This window comes from Miniopterus schreibersii (assembly GCF_964146895.1).
Source record: "Miniopterus schreibersii genome assembly, chromosome: 17".
Taxonomy (NCBI): Eukaryota; Metazoa; Chordata; class Mammalia; order Chiroptera; family Miniopteridae; genus Miniopterus; species Miniopterus schreibersii.
In genome coordinates, this window is record NC_138117.1 from 24287658 (window position 1) to 24307895 (window position 20238).

Here is a 20238-nt window from a genome sequence, read left to right on the forward strand (position 1 = left end):
TTTAATTCTAGTTTGCTATATGTATAGCTCTCTGTATCTCTGGCTTGTTTTCTGAGTTCTCTAGACACTAGAAACTGTGATCATGCAGTTAAACCCATGTGTGTTTATTAATTCAGCAAATATGTATTGACCAGCTGCTACATGCTAGGCAATAGAAAGATAGAAATAGATCTGCTCTCAAAATGGTCACAGTCCCTTGAGATGTTAGAGATAATCTGTCACTAATAACAAAAAGCATTATCTTTTGGAAACTTCATGTTTAGTTCTTGCATACAGCATGAGGTGTAGGGTCATAGTTTATTTTCTTCCCTATGAATAGCCAACTGATCCCACATAATTTATTGCAAAGACTGTTCTTTCCCCACTGATCTGAAGGGTAACCTTCATCATATATCCAGTGTCCATATATGCATGGATCTACTTCTAGATTTTATGTTTTATATTTGTTTCTCGATTTTATATTGTGTTTCAGTAGTCTGTCTGTTTATTCTTGCACCAGAACCAGTGTCTTGACAAATGTAGCTTGATTTCCAACAGGACGAGTCCTCCTTCCTTGTTGTTCTTCATGAGGCTCTTCTTAGCCCTTTACATAGCTATATAAATGGTAGAATTAGCATGTCAATTTCCACAAGAGCCTGTTGGATTTTTATTGGGATTGCATTGAATCTGTAGATCAATTTGAGGAGAATTGTCATCTTCACATTATTGAGTCTTCCAATCCATGACCATGGTCTATCCCTTTGTTAATTTAGTTCATTTTTACTTTCTCTCAGTACTGTTTTATAGTGTGCTGTAATGGGCTGGGTTGTATGCACTTTCAAGGACCTAATTACACATCTTTAATTAGATTTATTCATGTGTGTTGGTGTTTTTAATGCTGGTTGAAACATTTATTGAAGCTGAATGTATGCATTACCTATGACGCATTGGTTCTACTCCTAGCTATATATCCAACAGAAATGCATGCACATATGCACAAGGAAAGGCACATGCCAGAATATTCATAGCATCATTATTCGTATACAATCTAAATGTCTGTCAACAAAAGATTGGAGTAAATTGTGTACTGCAATAAAAATTCAAAAACTGTACAACATGCCACAACTTGAATGCATATTAGATAATTTAGAGTGAAAAAAATTAGGCAGAGACAACTTTACGTGATTCTAATTAGATAAAATTCAAAAAATGACAGAAATTACCTGCGTTATTGCAAGCTGAGATAGTGGTTAGCTTTGAGGAAGATGGGGATGAGTAGTTTCTGGAATGGGACCAAAGCGGGGCCAAAGTAGTTACATAATGTGTTCATTTTGTAATAATTTACTGACTTGTAATGATTTGTGAGTTATTTTAGTTATCTGTTATGTTTAAAAAAATTTTAAATCTTGCAAAATGACTAGAATCCAACAAAGTGCAGTAAAACAAAGAAAAGTATAATACACAAAAAGAAGGAAAAACAGACAAATGCAAATTCACAATGTGTTTGAAGAATAGAAAAATATATGATAGGCTAAAATAAGTAACGGCCAGCTAACATTTATTATCTTTTCTCCAGTGAGTGGACTCGGTTTCACTTTCCATTTGCACATTTGTTTCTTAACCATCTGGCTGTTCTCCCAATCTACCAATCAAATAGGAAAAAATGCCTACTTGAAGGAAATGATTACATCCTAATTGCCACATTTTTGGAATTATTATCTCATGATGTACTTGAAGATAAACCAAGGAAAAGTGTAAGAAGAAAAGAACATTCAAAAGAGTGAAATATTGCAGAGAACAAAAGAATGGGGCATGAGAAAAATGCCATCAGTTGAGCACAGGACATTTTCACTCTGAAGATGTTTTCACTACATCTTTCTGAGTAACAAACATTTTTTTCAAATTAATAGACTTTATTTTAGATTTACAGAAAAACTGAGTAAAGAGAAAAATACAGCCCTGGCCTGTGTGGCTCAGTTGGTTGACCCCACGCACCACGAGGTCACCGGTTTGATTCCCGGTCGGGGCACATGCCTGGGTTGTGGGCTGGATCCCCAGTAGGGGGTGTGTAGGAGGCAGCACATCAATTTTTCTCTTTCACTCTCTCCCTTTCTCTTCCTCTCTCTCTAAAAATCAATAAAGACTTTTAAAAAAAATTTTTTTTTGAAGAACCTTTATAGTTTTACTCATAATCACTGTATTAATTTACATCTCCACTGAGAGTGTACAAGGGTTCCCTTTTCTTTCTTTTTTTGTTCTTTTAATCCTCACCGAGGATATATTTTCTATTGCTTTTCAGAGAGAGTAGAAAAGAGAGGGAGAGAGAAACATCGATGTGAGAGACACACCAATTGGTTGTCTTCCCACAAGCCTGCAACCGAGGTACATGCCCTCGGCCGGAGTCTAACCTGGGACCCTTCAGTCGTAAGCCAATGCTCTAGCCACTGAGCCAAATGCCTACGGGCGATAAAAACATATTTTTAAAAAGAGAAAATACAGAAAGTTCAGAGAATTCCTGAACCATCCCCCACCCCATCCCCACAGTTTGCCCTTTTATTAACATCTTACATTAGTATGGTACATTTGTTCCAATTAATGAACCAATATTAATGCATTGCTATCAACTTAAGTTCATTGTTTATTTAGATTTCCTTAGTTTTTACCTAATGTCCTTTTTCTGTTCCAGGATCTCATCTACCATACCACATTACATTTAGTTGTGTATCTCCTTAAGCTCCTCTTAGCTGTGACAGTTTCTCAGACTTTCCTTGTTTTTGAGGACCTTGATGGCTTTGAGAAGTACCAGTTAGGTATATTGTAAGAGGTCCCTCTGTTGGAATATGTCTGAAATTTTTCTCGTGCTTAGACTGGGGTTGTAGGTTTTGGTGAGGAAGACAACAGATGTAACATAAGGCCCAGCAATGCCACTAGGTGTGTCATATCGTCTCAGAGAGCTTTGGAATGTATCATTTAATAGTTACACAACTGGTGGGGCATCTTGAATCCCTTAAAATTACTTGTAAAACCTTGAGCAATTGTCTACCTTTGTATGAGGCAAAAAAATCCTCTTGAGTTTCTCAGGTCCTCGAGAGTGCATGCAACCCAGCCCATTATAGAAACTCAGCTATCTGTGATGCTTCCTTCTCTGAACTCTTTCTTCTGAATTTAAAACCTATAAGAGAAACCTAAAAGTTAAAACAAAAATTCATGTTGATCACCTAGAAATCATTTTCTTCCCCCTTTTTTATGTAGCCATGAAGTTTATAGCCTCAATGTTTTCTAAGTATGCTCTTCGCGACTCGTGGTAGGCACACACACACACACACACACACACACACACACAAGAGCACAAAGATCGCCAGCAGTATAGATTTTGGTGCTTAAATTTAGTAAAAATATCAAATGCCAGCACACAAAGAAATGGTGCCTGGCTATTCAAATGATCAACATCCTTTTTTTTGTTTTATTAAAATACTTAAGGAAAAGTAGATTTATAGAAATAAATTTAGTAGTTTTCAATTTTCAAAACAAAAACATTATATTGTCTAGGTCTTTTGTGGACTTTCTTTTTATAAAATTTAAGTATTGATTTATAGACAAGTGAATTATTCTACTATTAAAGTATTGAAATTTCTAACAGTATGCACAATCTTTAACTACAACAGGTTCTTCTTGCAAAACGGAAACTGGATGGAAAATTTTATGCTGTCAAAGTGTTACAGAAAAAAATCGTTCTCAACAGAAGAGAGGTGACATAAAAGAGCTTTGTTTCTCCTAAGCCCCTTTTCTCAACAGAATTATTTTGTTGTATATAATGCAAGTTGATCCTTTACCTTTTTTTTTTTTTTTTTTAAAATAGCAAAAACATATTATGGCTGAACGTAATGTGCTCTTGAAAAACGTGAAACATCCGTTTTTGGTTGGATTACATTATTCTTTCCAAACAACTGAAAAGCTTTATTTTGTTCTGGATTTTGTTAATGGAGGGGAGGTGAGTTTTATAATTAGTTTTATAATATTGATACTGTTTAGAAAAAAACAGAATAAAGTCAAAGTTTTTCTTATACATTTTTGGAAGGGTAGTCCACACTCAACAGCTATTTGTTGAGTAGCAACAGTATTTAAGGTGCTGGCTAATAAGCACAATGAAAGATGTGAAGAAGCGTATAACACAAAGCTCTTCTTAAATAAGCACATAGTATAGGTGGGAAGGCTCATAAAAGAACCTTAGTATGAAGCTACAGACTTCATGGATAGATTTGCGACTGTGCTATGTAGCAAGAATAATTTACTGAAACAGAATAAAACATGATTTATAATTTAGGCGATTATTGTTTTAATACTTGTATATAAATATTATTCTACCCTGTCATTTTTTTTTATTGAATTTATTGAAGTGACATTGGTTCACAAAATCATACAGGTTTCAAGTGTACAACTCAACAAAAGATCATCTGCACACTGCATTATGTGCCCATTGCCCAAAGCAAAGTATCTTTCCATCTCCATTTACCCCCCCTTTGCCCACCTCCCTCTACCTCCACCCACGTTTGTCTCTGGCTATCACCACATTGTTGTCTCTGAGAGATAGATACATGTGTGTGTGTGTATGTGTGTGTGTCTGTGTATGTATATGTATGTGTGTGTGTGTTTTGCTTAATCCCTTCATCTTTTATTTAGTCCCCCAACACCTCCCCACACACACTGACAGCTCAGTCTGTTTCCTTGTAACCATGTCTCTGATTCTGTTTTGTTTGTCAGCTCATTTTGTTCATTGGATTTCACATATAAGTGAGGTCATATTAACCTGTCATTTTCTAAAATGTGCAAACTATTAATCAGATGAGATGAGTCTCTAGTAAAGGGTTCTGTGGTGGTCAGTTTCGTGTTATATCCCATTGGTGATTAACAGATCTTATAACATAAAAATCCACACCTGAAACCTATGTGATCCTATTGACCAATGTCACTCCAATAAAATTTAATTTAAAAAATAATACAAGCATACAAAGTCCTTAGCATAGTGCCTTTGATTTAGTAGGTGGTCAGTGTTAGCAATTATTAATAAATGGTTGGATTTTCATCTGGGGTAGTTTTCATTAGTATTGGACAGATGTGATCGGGAGATCATTCAATACAGTATTACAGTGGTGTATGCTACGGCTAATGAAAACAGTGGTAGGGATAAAAAGGAGGAAGTAGTTCAAAAATAATTAAAAGATAAAAAAGAGAAGAATTTGTTCCTGGGTTGGATGCAGGGGCTATAGGTAAAAGAGCAGTACATGTGAATCCCAGGACAGCCGCCATTTATCTGCTGTCAGGATCTGGTACTGATCTTCACCCTCACCTTTCAGAAGAGGTTCAGAAAAAAAATTTTGACAATCAGAAGCTAAATGAATTGCAAACAAAAAGGGAAGAACCAGAATATGAATGCAAATCTGATCTGCTGTGAAACCTGACTCTTTCCCCTGTATCTTATTGCCTCCCTTGGCTTAGAGGTCTGGGTAGAAAGTGATATCATTAAAGGAGAGATACAGCAGGAGCAGCAAGTCTGTAAGAGAAGACAAATTGAATTTATTGGCTTATGAAATATTCAAAAAAAGAGCATCAGGTCCTTGCTGTAGAAGCTCCAAGCAGGGGTCTGGGCTAGAGGCGTCCCCATGAAAGACAACATAGAGGTAGTGGTTAAAGTCATTGGAATGGATTAGGTTACCTGGACAGGGTACTAATAGAAAGAATAACAGTGGAGAAACCCAGGACGAGAAACCTTGTTCATCTCTACAGTTTAAGGAGCTAGAAAGGAGAGGAAATGGAACTCTCTGAGGTAGAAGGTCTAGGGAAACATCATTGTCTTAGAAGCCAAGGAACTTAGAGTAGGTTGAGCAAACTTTACCCAGGCAGGTAACCTAACAAGTAAAGGATGGACAGGTTGTACAAAATAAAATCAGAATTACTAAGTATAAGAAATGAACTGGAGAGTCCAGCTGCCCCTTAGCTCTAGCCATTTGCTACCACATTGGAATTTAGGCTCCATGGTGCAGAGCTCCGCATCTTTTTTTTCAAAAGAAACCAAAACTGTGGATTTTTACCAAAAACTTTATCTAGTTTTTATGTGTTACCAATTAATTTAGATTTTTTCCGAAAACAGTATTTGGCTCAAACAAATTATATCTGTGGGTTGTATTTGGTCTGCCAGCCACTAGTTTCCAATCTCTGAATAGTGTTTGATGTTTTTCCAAAGGAAAGAACAGTCAAACTAGGTCCAGTAAGATACTGTAAGTACATGGCAATGTTGAGATCATTGGCCTGCACTGGTGATCTTTTCCAGAGTGGTTGCCTGGAGTGGTGAGGGCACTGCCATGTTGAGGATTGAGGGGTAAATGGGAGATGAGTAAGTTAACAAGGGTAAAGAAAGATGTGTTGCTGAAGAGAGACCGTGATTGCTAAGTAAGGGAGACTCCCAGTTCTGTGCTTTCGTGCAAAGAAACATCAAAATAACAAAAAAAAACACCCTATTTTTGTATTTATAGAATTTTTTTTTCATTCTTTGTGTGAATGATCTTAATATTCATTCTCCACTCCCACCCTCATTTTACAGCTGTTTTTTCACTTACAAAGAGAACGGTCCTTTCCTGAACACAGAGCAAGGTTTTATGCTGCTGAAATCGCCAGTGCATTGGGTTACTTGCACTCCATCAAAATAGTGTACAGGTAAGTTTTTAAAATATTACTTGTAAAAATATCTTTTTATTAATTTACTTCAGCTGATATTCAGGTGTGCTTTTTTCCCCCTTTTAATTTGATAGAGACTTGAAACCAGAAAATATTCTTTTGGATTCAGTAGTAAGTATTCACTTTTAAAAATCTACTGGTTCTCAAGTTTTGTTGTTGTTATGCTTAGTGGACAAAAGTCAGCCTCCAAGGTTCCACGTGATTCCATTTTATATAACATTTTTGAAGTGACAAAACTATAGAGATGCAGATCAGAGTAGCGGTTGCAAGGGCACAGGGACCGAGTGAATAGGGGAGTGCAGAAATAAAGGGTAGCACCAGGTGTTTCTTTGTTCCTTTGGGATTGATGGATAGTTCTCTATCTTAATTGTGGTGGTATGTACACGAATCTGTACATCTGTATTATATAGAACTACACATACTTACACTCACACAAAATGCATGCATGTACAAAATAGTGACAACTGAAAAGTTGGCATTCTGTTTAACAATTTTGTACTGATGTCAGTTTCCAAATTGTGATATTGTACTACGGTCATATAAGGTATCAGCACTGAGGGAAGCCGGGTGAGGGGTACATGGAACTTGATGTGCTGTTTTTGCAGTTTGCCTCTGTGTCTATAATTATTTCAAAATAAAATAGTTTTTTAAATTGTCAGTTTATGTTCACGCATGTTTTATCTTACTGCCCCTGTGTTTCTCAGGGACATGTTGTCTTAACAGATTTTGGGCTTTGTAAAGAAGGAATTGCTATTTCTGACACCACCACAACATTTTGTGGGACACCAGAGGTAAGGAGTATGTTTCATTTGTCATTCACATAATCATGAGTAAAATGCAGAAATGAATCACAAATTGCATGTACAAAAGTTGAAATCTGAAAAGTAGAATAAAAACTATCATTTCAGTTTCTGCCAATTGGAAATAATCTGATAATCATCCCTTCTGAATATTTAAAGTTTATTAATAGTTGGTATTTTTAACTGTGATTGTGAGATACAACCAGATAACCCAACAAAAATGTAAATTATGCTTGTTTTTAATGTTAAAAGTTTACCCTAGACTTCTTTAAGCATTTAATTTTATTTCTAATGCTTAAAAATAAAATCATAAGTCATTGATGAAAATGCCCTAAAATTGTGGTAATGTTTGCATAATTCTAAATGTATGAAAAGGCATTGAATTGTACACTGTAAGTGGGTAAATTACATGGTTTGTGAATATCTTAATAAAGCTCTCTCTCTGGCCGGTGTGGCTCAGTGATTAGAGTGTTGGCCCTCGAAGTGAAGGGTCCAGGGTTCTATTCCCAGTCAGGGACATGTACCTGGGTTGCAGGTTTCGGAGTCTGTGTGGAAGACAACCAATCGATGTGTCTCTCTCGTCATTTTTTTTTTTCTCTCTTTCTCTCTCCCTTCCACTCTTTCTAAAATCAATGGAAAAGTTAGAGCAAATATGGCAAAAGATTGTCATTGCCTATATTTCAGTGGCAGCTTTATTGGTTTCTATTATATTTTACTATTTTCCTATATGGTTAAAATATTTATAATAAAATTGTTTATTTAACAGAAGAAAATAAGACAGTGGATGTGGGGGAAAATTCACAAATAAGAATTAATCCAGATATCCCATTCTTTAATCATGTTAGCTAGCAGAAATGTGTCTTTCTATTTGAAACAATAATAATCTTTATAATTTATGTTAAAGCCTTCTTATTCTCTCTCTCCCTCTCTCTCTTTCTCTCCCTCACATACACATATTTAGTATTTGTAGTGATCTTAGGTGCCAGGTGGTATTTCAACATTATTGTAGAATAATGGCAAATATTGTTGAAAATGTTTGATATAATGGCTCACATGAGACTTGTAATCAAGATCAGAACAATATTTACTCTAATAATGTATTTTTCTTTCTTTCTGTAATCTAACCCTAGTTCTTGTGAATAGTTGTAGCCATTCTATTTTGGTTTATGTCTGAAGAAACATTTTTTTGTGAATATATTGATTTCATAGTTAACAAAATCTTTAAGTCCTGTAGGTTTTAGAAAGGATACACAAGTTTTTTGGTCATCTAAGTCTAAATGTGATCAGAAATTATTAAACCCTTGTAATTTGCCATTTTTTTGGAGCACATAAAAAAAGCTTGAGAAGAAATTCTTTCCTTATTTCATATGGAAAGAGAAAACATATTTTTTGGAATCTAAAATTCAAATTAACCATCTTATATTTGTGAAATAGTGATGAATTTAATGTTATTGCTTTATGTTAAAATGTAAATAGCTGTGTAATAACTTCAAAAATTTTAAATAATATGTTAGAGAAAATTACAATTGTAATTTTCTAAGAAGAATGAAATTCATTCTTTATTCTTTCATTGAATTCTTCACATTTCTTTACATTAGGAATTCTTTCTTTGGGAGAAACAATTATTAGTAATGACCAGAGGAATTTCTAAGATAAATTAATCTTAAAAAGGACTTCTTCCCCACCCCCCTCCCCCCACACACAAAATACCTACTTTACCTACTTCATATTACAAATTCTACATCTGGTGCACTCTTCTGTTTGTCTTAACTGCATCACAGTTTCTGGGGGAAATGTTTGAATACATGTATTTTGAAAAATGTCCCAATGGATTTTGAAGAACCACTGGTATACAATGAAAATACCCAACCAACTGAAAATCTAGATATGTTTTTTGTGTGATAGTAACACCTAAAATTTGTTCAATTTCTCAATTATTTCTAAATTTTGTGTTGTTTATTGAGTTGCGCAAATATTTAATCTTTTCTGTAGTACCTTGCTCCTGAAGTAATCAGAAAACAGCCCTATGACAATACTGTAGATTGGTGGTGCCTTGGTGCTGTTCTGTATGAAATGCTGTATGGATTGGTATGTATTTCTACTCTTTCATTATTTTTCCAGTATATTATAATTGATTTTTCTTTTTTCTTTTTCTCTTTCAATAATCTTGTGGCCATTTAGATAACACTAACAGGGTAGTAGGTACCTGGTAAAAATTAATCCAAAATCATGTCTGCACAAAAAGAAAAGTTTTTTTCCCTAGCCTGTTTGGCTCAGTGGTTAGAGCGCTGGCCCGCTGACTGAAGGGTCGCGGGTTTGATTCTGTCAAGGGCATGTACCTCGGTTGCAGGTTTGGTCCTGGTTGGAGTGCATGTGGGAGGCAACCAGTCGATGTGTCTCTCTCATATCAATGTTTCTCCCTCTCTCTCTCTCTCCCTTCTACTCTCTCTGAAAAGCAATAGAAAAATTACCCTCTAGTGAGGATTAAAAAAAAAAAGAAAAAATTTTAAAAAATGTTTCATTATGTCACTAGTTTATTAATATAATTTTTCTCTGTCATACTAATTACTACTGCAGGTATTCTCCTCTCTCTCACATTTTTTTCTAAATAGACACATGGTTGTAACATTAAAATTATCCACTTTCCATTTAGTTTACCCTGGTCATCACTCTGCTTAACTTCAAAAAAAGGGAAAGAAAAAAGATTTTTGTATTTATTAGAAGATAATGCCTTTGGGATTTTTCCTTGTATTTTGTTTTTATAGGATTTAATTAACACACTGGTGCTCCACTTTTTCCGTCACTTGGGAACTCTCTCTTCCATTCACTATATATACCATGTCTTAAGATTTCATTTAAAACAAAAAAAGTGATGTTTACTATGTAATGTTTCCCCGGTTTTTATTAATTAATGACACATAAGGCCAGGCAGAGCTTCTGATTAACATGAATACATTTGTTTTACTACATTGAGTTAATACTCCAACCCAAACCAAACAATTTAGGCATTTTAATTAGCTTATATATTCTTATAGGAATAATATATGTTTTTGTTTAGACTTTTTGGAATATTTGGAATCTTTCCTAGGCTCCTTTTATGGTCCTATAAGTGTCCAGCACCCTCAGGCTGGGAACCATCCACTCATCCCCCCTGGTGCTGCCCCCACTAAGCTAAATACCACCATCAGTTGAGACCTGCTTATGATGAGACTGGTGGTTGTATTCTTTAAAACAGATACTATTGCAGCTTTTATACAATTGACACCTGTCCACAGGTATTATTGAACAGACTGGCCCTAATTCATTCAGTGAACATGCATTAAGCTCTGCAGTGTGCTGCGTTTTAGAATCCCTTTGCATCGGGAGGCCACACTGCACCCAAAGAGGCTGTGCATTCCTGCAATTGTCCAGACCCAGTCTGCTCTCTGTAGATCAAGGCCAAATGCAAGTATTTTAACCCAAACATTTTGGCATAGTTTAGTTGACACTAACTTTATTTTGCTTTTTTTCCCCAGCCTCCTTTTTATTGCCGAGATGTTGCTGAAATGTATGACAACATTCTTCACAAGCCCCTAAATCTGAGGCCAGGAGTGAGCCTCACAGCATGGTCCATTCTGGAAGAACTCCTAGAAAAAGACAGGCAAAATCGGCTCGGTGCCAAAGAAGACTTTGTATGTATATCTCTCCCACTTTATTTAACCTTATTTATAATTTGAAAATAAAGCCTTATTTTATGTGGTATTTAATGGGATGAATACAGCTCTTAAAGAAGAGCACCATGAAAGCGCAAAACTTGTCCCCACGACTTTCACCAGTGTTTATACATATAGAACTGTACAGAGTTTAAGCACCTGCACCTGCATTGTTTCATTTGATACTCTCTTCTTCGTCCCTCACATCCAGCTTTCACACTGTATTATTTATTTGATTTTTATTTATTAGAATTTTTTCTCCTCTCCCTTCTTTTTAAAAAATTGTGGCATACATTTTTGATTACCTGAACTTTGAGATCATTTTGTTTAACAAGAATTTAAGTGCTTCCTAACTGCATGAGGGAATGCATTTCATCTTGAACTAACATTAAATCAGTTTTTTTCCTGAGAATTTGATATCTCCTTGAGATAATTATGGAATCTGTGGGTTTGGTTTTTTTAAAAAAGCAGGGTAATTAAGTTGCTAGTGTAGCTGTCAGTGTTATGTTGGTGTGTCAGTATTCATGAACTGTTGAGGAACATGAACTTTTCAGTTCATTTAAATTTCTCAGAAATTCTTGGGGGCTCTTTATCAATCTTGAGCTTAAGCTGTGAATAACAACCTTTTCTGCTCCTGATTTTCTCTTCCTACACAACCCAGTTCAGCAGATGGCTCTGTCAACTGTTCTCTATCCAGCTTTGATTGTTTCAGTCAGTCTTGCTAATTCTTCACACCTCCTTGCCCTTTGGTCCTTTTATTGAATTCAGAAATCACAACCCTGGACGAATCCAACTGTCATCTCTGGGCTACTGTATATTGCTGAAGAAAGTTTGAAAAGTGGGCTAAAAGGGTTTCCGGACCCATTTCCAATGTATGTGTGTGTGTGTCTGTGTCTACACTAACAAGGAATTTTTGAACACCAGTAGGGTGACATAGTTTTAAGTAAGTGTTTATAATGAGACATTTAAAGTCACTAAAGAGGCCTTTTTGGTGCTTTGGGGAGGAGAGCTGAAATTACTATATAAACAGATTTCAATGTGTTTAAAAAGAGTCAAATAGGAGGAAGCACTTTGTGAGGTAAAACTTGTCATACAAATTAAAACTAAATACAATGGGGGGAAACTTGGGAAATATACCTAAGTTAAGTGTTTGCTACTGGAAACCATCATTAACACTAAAAAAGTTTGGGTATCAATTTCAATGTGTGTGTATGTGGTGGCTCCCCAACACCAACAAGCAATTCTCAGACACCAGAACTGATAGTGTCAGATAGAATCAGATTCCATAAGTAACGGGCTCAGTCCCATAAGATGACCCTCCACTTCAGAGGCCAGTCACAAGCCCAGGTTGGTACCTGTGTTCTGACCAACTGGCTATAAATCACAGGTTCCTACGACCCCCTCCTTGGGTTTGATTAATTTGCTAGAACCACTCACAGAATTCAAGAAAACCCATTTACTTACCAGGTTACTAATTTATTATAAAGGATATAAATCAGCAGCCAGATGAAAAGAAAGATAGAGCAAGGTCCCAAACAAAGGCACTTTTGTCCTTATGGAGCTTGGGGCCTGGCTTGGTGGCACGTGGAAACATTCTTGTTCCCCAGCATGGAAGCTCTTGGATGAAAGGCCAGTGAAGTGCCCTATTGGATTTTTATGGAGGCTTCATTACGAAGGCATGATTGACTAACTCATTGGCCATTGGTTAATAAGATTACATACGTTTCACCCAGCTGGGCGTGGCTCAGTGGTTGAGCATCAACCTAGGATCCAGGAGATAGCAGTTCAATTCCCGGTCAGGGCACATGCCCGGGTTTCAGGCTCCATCCACGGTAGGGGGCGTGCAGGAGGCAGCCGATCAGTGGTGACTCTTGTCATTGATGTTTCTCTCTCTCTCCCTCTCCCTTCCTTTCTCTGAAGTCAATAAAGATATATTTTAAAAAAACAAAAACATTACATAAGTTTCAAGTGTACAGTTCTATAGTCCGTCATTTGTATGCGGCATTGTGTGCTCACCATCCAAAGACTGGTCTCCCTCTCTCACCATATATTTGACCTCTGTCTTCTTCGTCCTTTGCCCACCTGGTTCCCCTCTAGTAACCATCCTTCTGTTGTCTGTGCCTGTGAGTTTGTTTTTCGTTTGTTGCTTTTTGTTTTGTATCCCACAGGCCTCATTCTTTTGTCTAACTAATTCTTCCTCATCTTCCAGAACTCTTACTTTCTCTAAGAAGTCGTTTTAAACCACCAAACTAGGTCTGACCCTACTTTATACGCTCGTGTGGCACCTGGCAGGGGGAAAAAGCTGGAATCAGTTCTGTGCCAACTTTTGATAGGAGCAACCCAGAGTGGAGTACTTCTTGGTGGTAGAGCTCATCATCTTGGTTTTACCTGTAAAACTCTCCTGCCTAACTTCTTCTCTACCTCCCCCATTCAGATAATCATAATTATTGTTCGTACCTATGTAGTACTTGCATCTTTTTATACCGCTCTTATATTTATAATTTCCATTTATCCTTAAAACAGCCCGTTAAGTATTGAGGCAGAACTGTTAACTCCATTTTACCTATGAAGAAATTTGCTACATGAATAACGTAAACATGTATCTGAAAAGAATTAAATAATGGTTTGGCTTCATAAAATTCTTCAGTGAGTACTTGATATATTCTTCAGCATTAGTTTAAATATATTTTTTTTTCTTTAATATTCTAGCTTGAAATTCAGAATCATCCCTTTTTTGAATCACTCAGTTGGACTGACCTTGTACAAAAGAAGATTCCACCACCGTTTAATCCTAATGTGGTAAGAATATATCCAATTCCTTCCTTCCAAAATAATTAAATGTAGAACTGTAGCTCATCATAATTTTAGCAAAGATCCCCAAATCTAACCTGAATGAAATTGAATCAGTATGTAAATATTTGCAAAATATTTCACTCAGGGTTGTCTAGTACAACTGATAACTTAAAGGTGACCAGTAAGATTATAGTTATATTAGAGCATGAGTAAGAAAAAGATGAGCTGAATAGGTTAAAAAAAAAAAGATGCAAGTTAAAGTAACCATGGGGTATCATTTTCATACCTATAAATCAACAAACATTTTAAATAACACCAATGCACAGTTTTTTCTAGATTGATTAAAAACCAGGTACAGGCAAACATTATTAATGGTAATGTAAATTGTTAAACCTTTTTTGGAAAACAGTAAGACAATATTATAAAAATGTTCATGTTAGCTTGACCTGTTAAATCTACTGATGGAAACATTTACATAAAAACAATTTTATTTTTAAAAAAACAATTTTTATTTTAAAGCGGAAAAGCTGTATCAAAGACTTGTTTACAATAGTAATAATGTGGAAAATTTGGGGAAATAAATATGTTACAAATAGGGAAATTGTTACTAATCATCAGTAGGTCAATAATGATGTTACTATTGATAACTTCACATATATATATATAAGCATATATACTTTTTATGCATTGTATTATATTATTTATTTCTCAAATAAGCTACCAAGTTACTACTATTACTATTTTTCTTATTATACTTGCTTTCTAAAGGGAAACTCAGAAATCTCACATAGCTGGATTAAAAAGTAGCAGAGCAAGGATTCAAATCTGTGCCTGATTCCAAAGTCATTATTCTTTCCATGCTTTTTTATGGTCTGTTGCCTTTTCATGTGAAGTAAATGGTAATAATGATAATAAATATAAAAATGAGCAGACACTTGGAAAAATGAGAACATCGTAATTATCATTTTTGTGACTTATGATTACAGCGGTAAAAATAACAGATAAAGACTGGAAAAGAATATAAACCAAAATTGATTTGAGGTTGCAGGGTCATAGGTGAATTTGCTTTTCTTTTATTTAAAGTTTTTGGTGTTGCTATGAAACTCTTGAAATACATTTTTAGTAAATTAGAGCAGGATAAGGAAATCACTTCAGGAAAGTAAGTGTTTAGTTTACTCATATTTTGTTAAAGGTCAGCTTCAGTGCATAGCTCATAGCAGGCATTAATAGGTGTGATATTGTGCACCTATCAACGTAACAGAATTTGTATATTGACTCATTTCATGTAGCTTATCCAGGAGTGACTGTTTCAGATGTTACTCCATTAAGGACAATTTCTGTCCCTAATTTCTAGTGTTTGCAGTAAGTATCTTGGATCTTTAAAAAGAATTTAAATTATCTTTATATTGAGAGTCTACTGAGTTTAGTTATTTGCAAATAAATGTGTCATCTGGCACATTAAAGAGTTAGGGACTCCTCCTAAGCAACACTGGAAGTGAAAACAGAGTTGACTTCAGAGTCAGATACCTTCAGGCTTGGACCCCTGCTCTTCTGTGACTAAACTTCACAAAGCAAGACCCATAACACAGAAGCCATAAGAGGGGGAAAATGGTAAATTTGACCACATAAAATTTAGAAATGTCTGCATGAAAAAAGCTGCAAATAACAAACAGGGAAAATTCCTTAGTACAGAAAGCATTCTTATAAGTCAGTGAGAAAAAAAGACCAACAACCAGTAGGAACATGGGAAAGGACACAAAATATGCAGTTAACAAGCTGCTGCTTTTCACTTAACAGATTCACAAAGATCAAAAAGTTAGCTATAGCAGATAAGAGAGTCTCATTCACTGTTCTCAGTACTTGTATCCTTTTACTTAACCCTGACAGCAGTCCTATGAAATAGTTCTGTTATTTTACACATAGTTCTGATGAGTGAACGGAGGCACAAAAAAGGTTAAGTAACTTGCCACAGTTTAGTTTAAGTTCCAGAATTAGAGTTGGACGGAGCCCTCCCTCCCTCTTAACGTAAGAAACGCACTGTTATCCCTGTCAGTACTAGCCATGAGCCATAGAGGCATCCTCAAAGTATAAAGTCGGGTAAAAGAACATTTGTCATCTTTTATTAATCATCTTCTACATTCAGATTCTGGGAATTTTATGTATTAATGCATCAGATCCTCACAACTTTAGCAGGTAGGTGGCAGTATTCTTATTTTACAGAAGAGGAGACAAGCTCACAGAGATAGTTTATATAAAGAATTATAGCTAGCATATTTCACAGCCAGAATTCAAACCTTAGTCTTATTCCAGAGCCCATGCTTTCTAGGGTTATGCGAAGAATTTGATTTGATGAAATTGAATATATATATCATTTCTAGCATTTATTTTCCTCTGGGGGGGAATTTCTCATGTAGAAGGATAAAGCATTCTGGGCTTCCCTGGTCTCTGCTCTGCTGTCTGTAGAGCTACCAGGCTAACTATATCCTTAGCTTATAATATCTGCTCTGAATCCCTATCTTTTCACCTTGGTTAGACTTGGTGAATTGAACATTTTAAGGCTTCCCTTTCTCTTAGAGCACAGCTGGCTAGAGCTTTAGGAATGGGCTTTAACAGTGAATCACCTGAATTTGTAACCCAGTTTTGTCTGTAAATAAACTGGAAGGGGATAGGCCATTTGCTTTTATCTAATTTGTAAAAGAAGACTAAGAACTACTGCCTTTGAGCCTAAGCAGACACCATGCTTCATTCCCATTTCCTTGTCCCCTTAGGGCCTTTAGAGCTAAGGGTGTCATAGCTGAATGCTTAATGACCTCTGTGGCACAGTCACCTTTCACAATTTTACTTACAGCCCCTTCATTCCTTCATTAGACGGCTTCACCTATGCAGAATTTTGAGAAACTGGATGGGCAGTCATTTAGTGGAAGCTCAAATGCAAAATGCTATCCTGAAAACCTACCTTGAACCCCAAAAGCTTAAGAGGTGATGCATAGAGAGAAAGGGGATCAGTTGTAGGGACCGAGATTCATATTAACATAGGTAAGGACTCTGTTATACTAGCCTTCCTCTCCCTTATCTCTCCTTCCCCCAAGAACAGGAACCTTACCCATTAGAAGGACCTCACCTAAGTAATAAAAGCAGAAAATGTTTCAAAGCACTGATGAAGTAAGAAGACATCTGAACTTGCCAGGAATAAATATACAAATTCATGAAGGGTTTTTAATGAAGAACTAAATTAATGAAAAAGGCTAAGGTGAATAATAATATTCTTTTGATGTTTTAGGCAGGACCAGATGATATTAGGAACTTTGACGCAGCATTTACGGAAGAAACAGTTCCATATTCTGTGTGTGTGTCTACTGACTATTCTATAGTGAATGCCAGCGTAATGGAGGCCGATGATGCTTTCGTTGGTTTCTCTTATGCACCTCCTTCAGAAGACTTATTTTTGTGAACATTTTGCCATCTGGAAACCATTGAGCAAATATAAGCCTACGAACAGATGAGACTGAAGCTCCTGTTTGTGTGAATATATTCAAATATGTTTAGTGCCTCATTTTTACATGTAATGTTAACAACTATGAAAATGTATTTTCTGCTGTATGCAAGAAAATAGGGCATTTCAAAGAGCTAGGTTTTGAATTAAAATTTGTATTCTTGTTTATTAAGCTTATTTTTAAACAGAAATTTTAAAAGCTGTTGTTCTTAGCATTAACCTATTTTTAAAGAAAACTGTTTTGCTAATGACTGTTTTTTTCCAAGTTTACACTAACCAAGATAGACTGTTTTTCAACAGCCTCTTTCAGTTCAGTTAACATATATTAATGCCTTTGTAACTCTCTACTTTGACCTTGGTTCTCAGATCAGAACTATGCAATTTGTACATGGTTGTTTAAGAAGAAACCATATCTGTCCATAATAAATCACTGCTTGCCATAATCAGTCTTGGTAAGGATTAAAATGTAAAAGCATAGTTAACACATCGGCTGCTAATTAACATTGAATAACTGTTCATTCTGCAGATCAAATTAGGAAGTAACAAAAGGAGGCTCTAACTGGGTAGCTCAGTTGGGTAGACCATTGTCCCGATACACCAAGGTTTCAGGTTTGATCCCTGGTCAGGGGACATACAAGAGTCAACCAATGAATGCATCAATAAGTGGATCAACAAATCAAGATCTCTCTCTCTCCCTCTCTCCTCATCTCTCTTGCTCAAATCAAAGTAACAAAAGAAAATCCTTTGCTTTTGAAATACCAATTTAAATTTGTGAATTATTTTTTCTCTGGAGTAAAAGTAAATGTTCAATAGTTGACATTTTAAATATTCCCAAAGGTCTGAAGGGTAATGAAGTACTGCTGGATTTTTTTTTTTAGGTGGTACCAAAATGAATGTCTCTGTGTCATGTATTTATATTACAAATACATTCTATTTATGTTCTTTTTGTTCTTTTGAATGTTTAATATACTGTTAAGTAGGCCTAAATCTTGGTATTTAGTTTTGCAAATAGCTCTTCAAAACTGTCTCCCTAATTGGTTAAGTGAAAAATATTGAGCTTTCTCAAGTATTGACCTAACTGGGAATTAAAAAGTAGAATAGCAAGTTCTGGATCAATATAAATGTATATAGTTTCGCTATAGTATAACAGAAGTTAAAAATAATTCAGACAGATGCCTAGCCAGTATTTTATGTATCTTAGAAAATGTATGGGAAATTGATCTTAAAGTCATACTAAAAACCAGCTAACTTGTAATTGTAATTGTAAAAGAAAATAGCTACAGAAAAACTAAAAAAAAGAATGCTTATCTTGGAATTCTGATTTTTAGTTTAGAGATTTTTCAAGATATGTAGGAAACATTGTGAAAGAGTTTAGTGACCCAGTTTAGATGCTTCAAGAACAAGCATTCTTTCCATCTATTTTCTCTTGAGAAAGAAATCACAAAAGCATTTTACACCAATACCCTTTGGCTTAAAAATGTTCAGCGGAATCGGGGGAGAGAGGTGTGCTTTTCTTTGAGTAATAATATTTGCATTCAATACACTGAATCTTCCTTTAGAGGTAATAAGATTTTCATAGCAACACTGTAAATATTTGGTTTATTTGTCACTACTGTAAGTTCTGCTTTTACACAAAGCAAAATAAAAACTAGTTTCTTGTATGATTTTTTACTCAGCCACTCCTTAATTAAACTGCCAAAAATTAAAGTGCAATACTGTATATTTTTTAAGAACAAACTTAAAATAGAATGTTGATGTTTTGGGATCTCAAAAATATACAAATCTTACATAGTATAATAAAACTAGCAAAAAGATTAATGATCATCTAATGCCTGTCATTATTTTAAATTGAAATTGGTGATGGTTACAGTAGTCATTACAAAATGAGTTATATATATGTGTGAGGAAGACAAGTAAAATTTTAACTAAATATTTGGACACATAAAAATTACTAGATTAGCCCTGGCCAGTGTGACTCAGTTGATTGGGTGTCACTCTGTGCATTGAAGGGTTGTGGGTTCGATTCCTAGTCAGGGTACATGCCCAGGTTGCAGGTTTGATCCCTAGCTAGGGGTGTGCAGGAGGCAGCAGATCAATGGTTTTCTCCCTCTCTCCCCCTCTCCCTTCCTCTCTCTCTAAAAATCAATAAAAAATCTTTTAAAAAATTACTAGATTGTTCCATACCCCAAGGTGATTGTTCATTTATTTTAAACCCTAAAGTGTACATAGGTGAGTTTCCAGTGGCTTGAATACCTTGAAGTGATATGCCAAGTTTTGTGTGTGAATGAAATTGACTTAGGGTGGGGAGTGCTACGTAGCTTTGTTCAGATGCTCATAAGGATCACTGTTATAAAAAGATAGACTTTCTTCACTCCCACTTTGTTCTTTACTTACCTAATACCAAGAGAAATTAGCATCAGCTCTCTAACTTCCCTGAAAGCATTCCAGTTGGAGATTTATATCATTTATTTAGCATTTTTGTGTCTTACCAATATTGTATAATTACCCATTTGTAATCCTTTAAGCATATTCCTTAGTAGTTGAAAGGTTTCCTACACAAAAGTATTTCTCATTTTACTATTTCTTTATATTACACCCATTTTTTACAGAGGTAATTAAGTCAGAAAAAATATAACTGTCTCAAAATCTAACTTCCTAGTTATTCAAAGTCAAGATAGTTGATACTAATTTAAAGTAATGTTACACAAAGAAAAAAGCCAATGGAGAAGTATAAGTTCAGCATGATATT

At 35.4% G+C, this 20238-nt stretch overlaps 1 protein-coding gene across 8 annotated transcripts in view; it reads left to right on the forward strand.

The window, feature by feature from the left end:
- The window catches only part of LOC308547196 (serine/threonine-protein kinase Sgk3), a 91072-nt gene extending 71407 nt beyond the window's left edge, over positions 1–19665 (forward strand). For 6 of the 8 annotated variants that reach the window (XM_081117093.1, XM_081117091.1, XM_081117092.1 and 3 more), the window contains 9 exons: positions 3645–3728; positions 3839–3970; positions 6578–6690; positions 6786–6822; positions 7416–7502; positions 9504–9599; positions 11027–11182; positions 13913–14002; positions 17277–19665. In XM_081117093.1, coding sequence (XP_080973219.1) covers positions 3645–3728; positions 3839–3970; positions 6578–6690; positions 6786–6822; positions 7416–7502; positions 9504–9599; positions 11027–11182; positions 13913–14002; positions 17277–17447 — 966 coding nt within the window. In that variant the 3' untranslated portion in view covers positions 17448–19665. The remainder of the gene's footprint in view (positions 1–3644; positions 3729–3838; positions 3971–6577; positions 6691–6785; positions 6823–7415; positions 7503–9503; positions 9600–11026; positions 11183–13912; positions 14003–17276) is intronic. The other 2 variants (XM_081117096.1, XM_081117094.1) reach the window with 1 other exon arrangement.
- Positions 19666–20238: the final 573 nt, after the last annotated feature.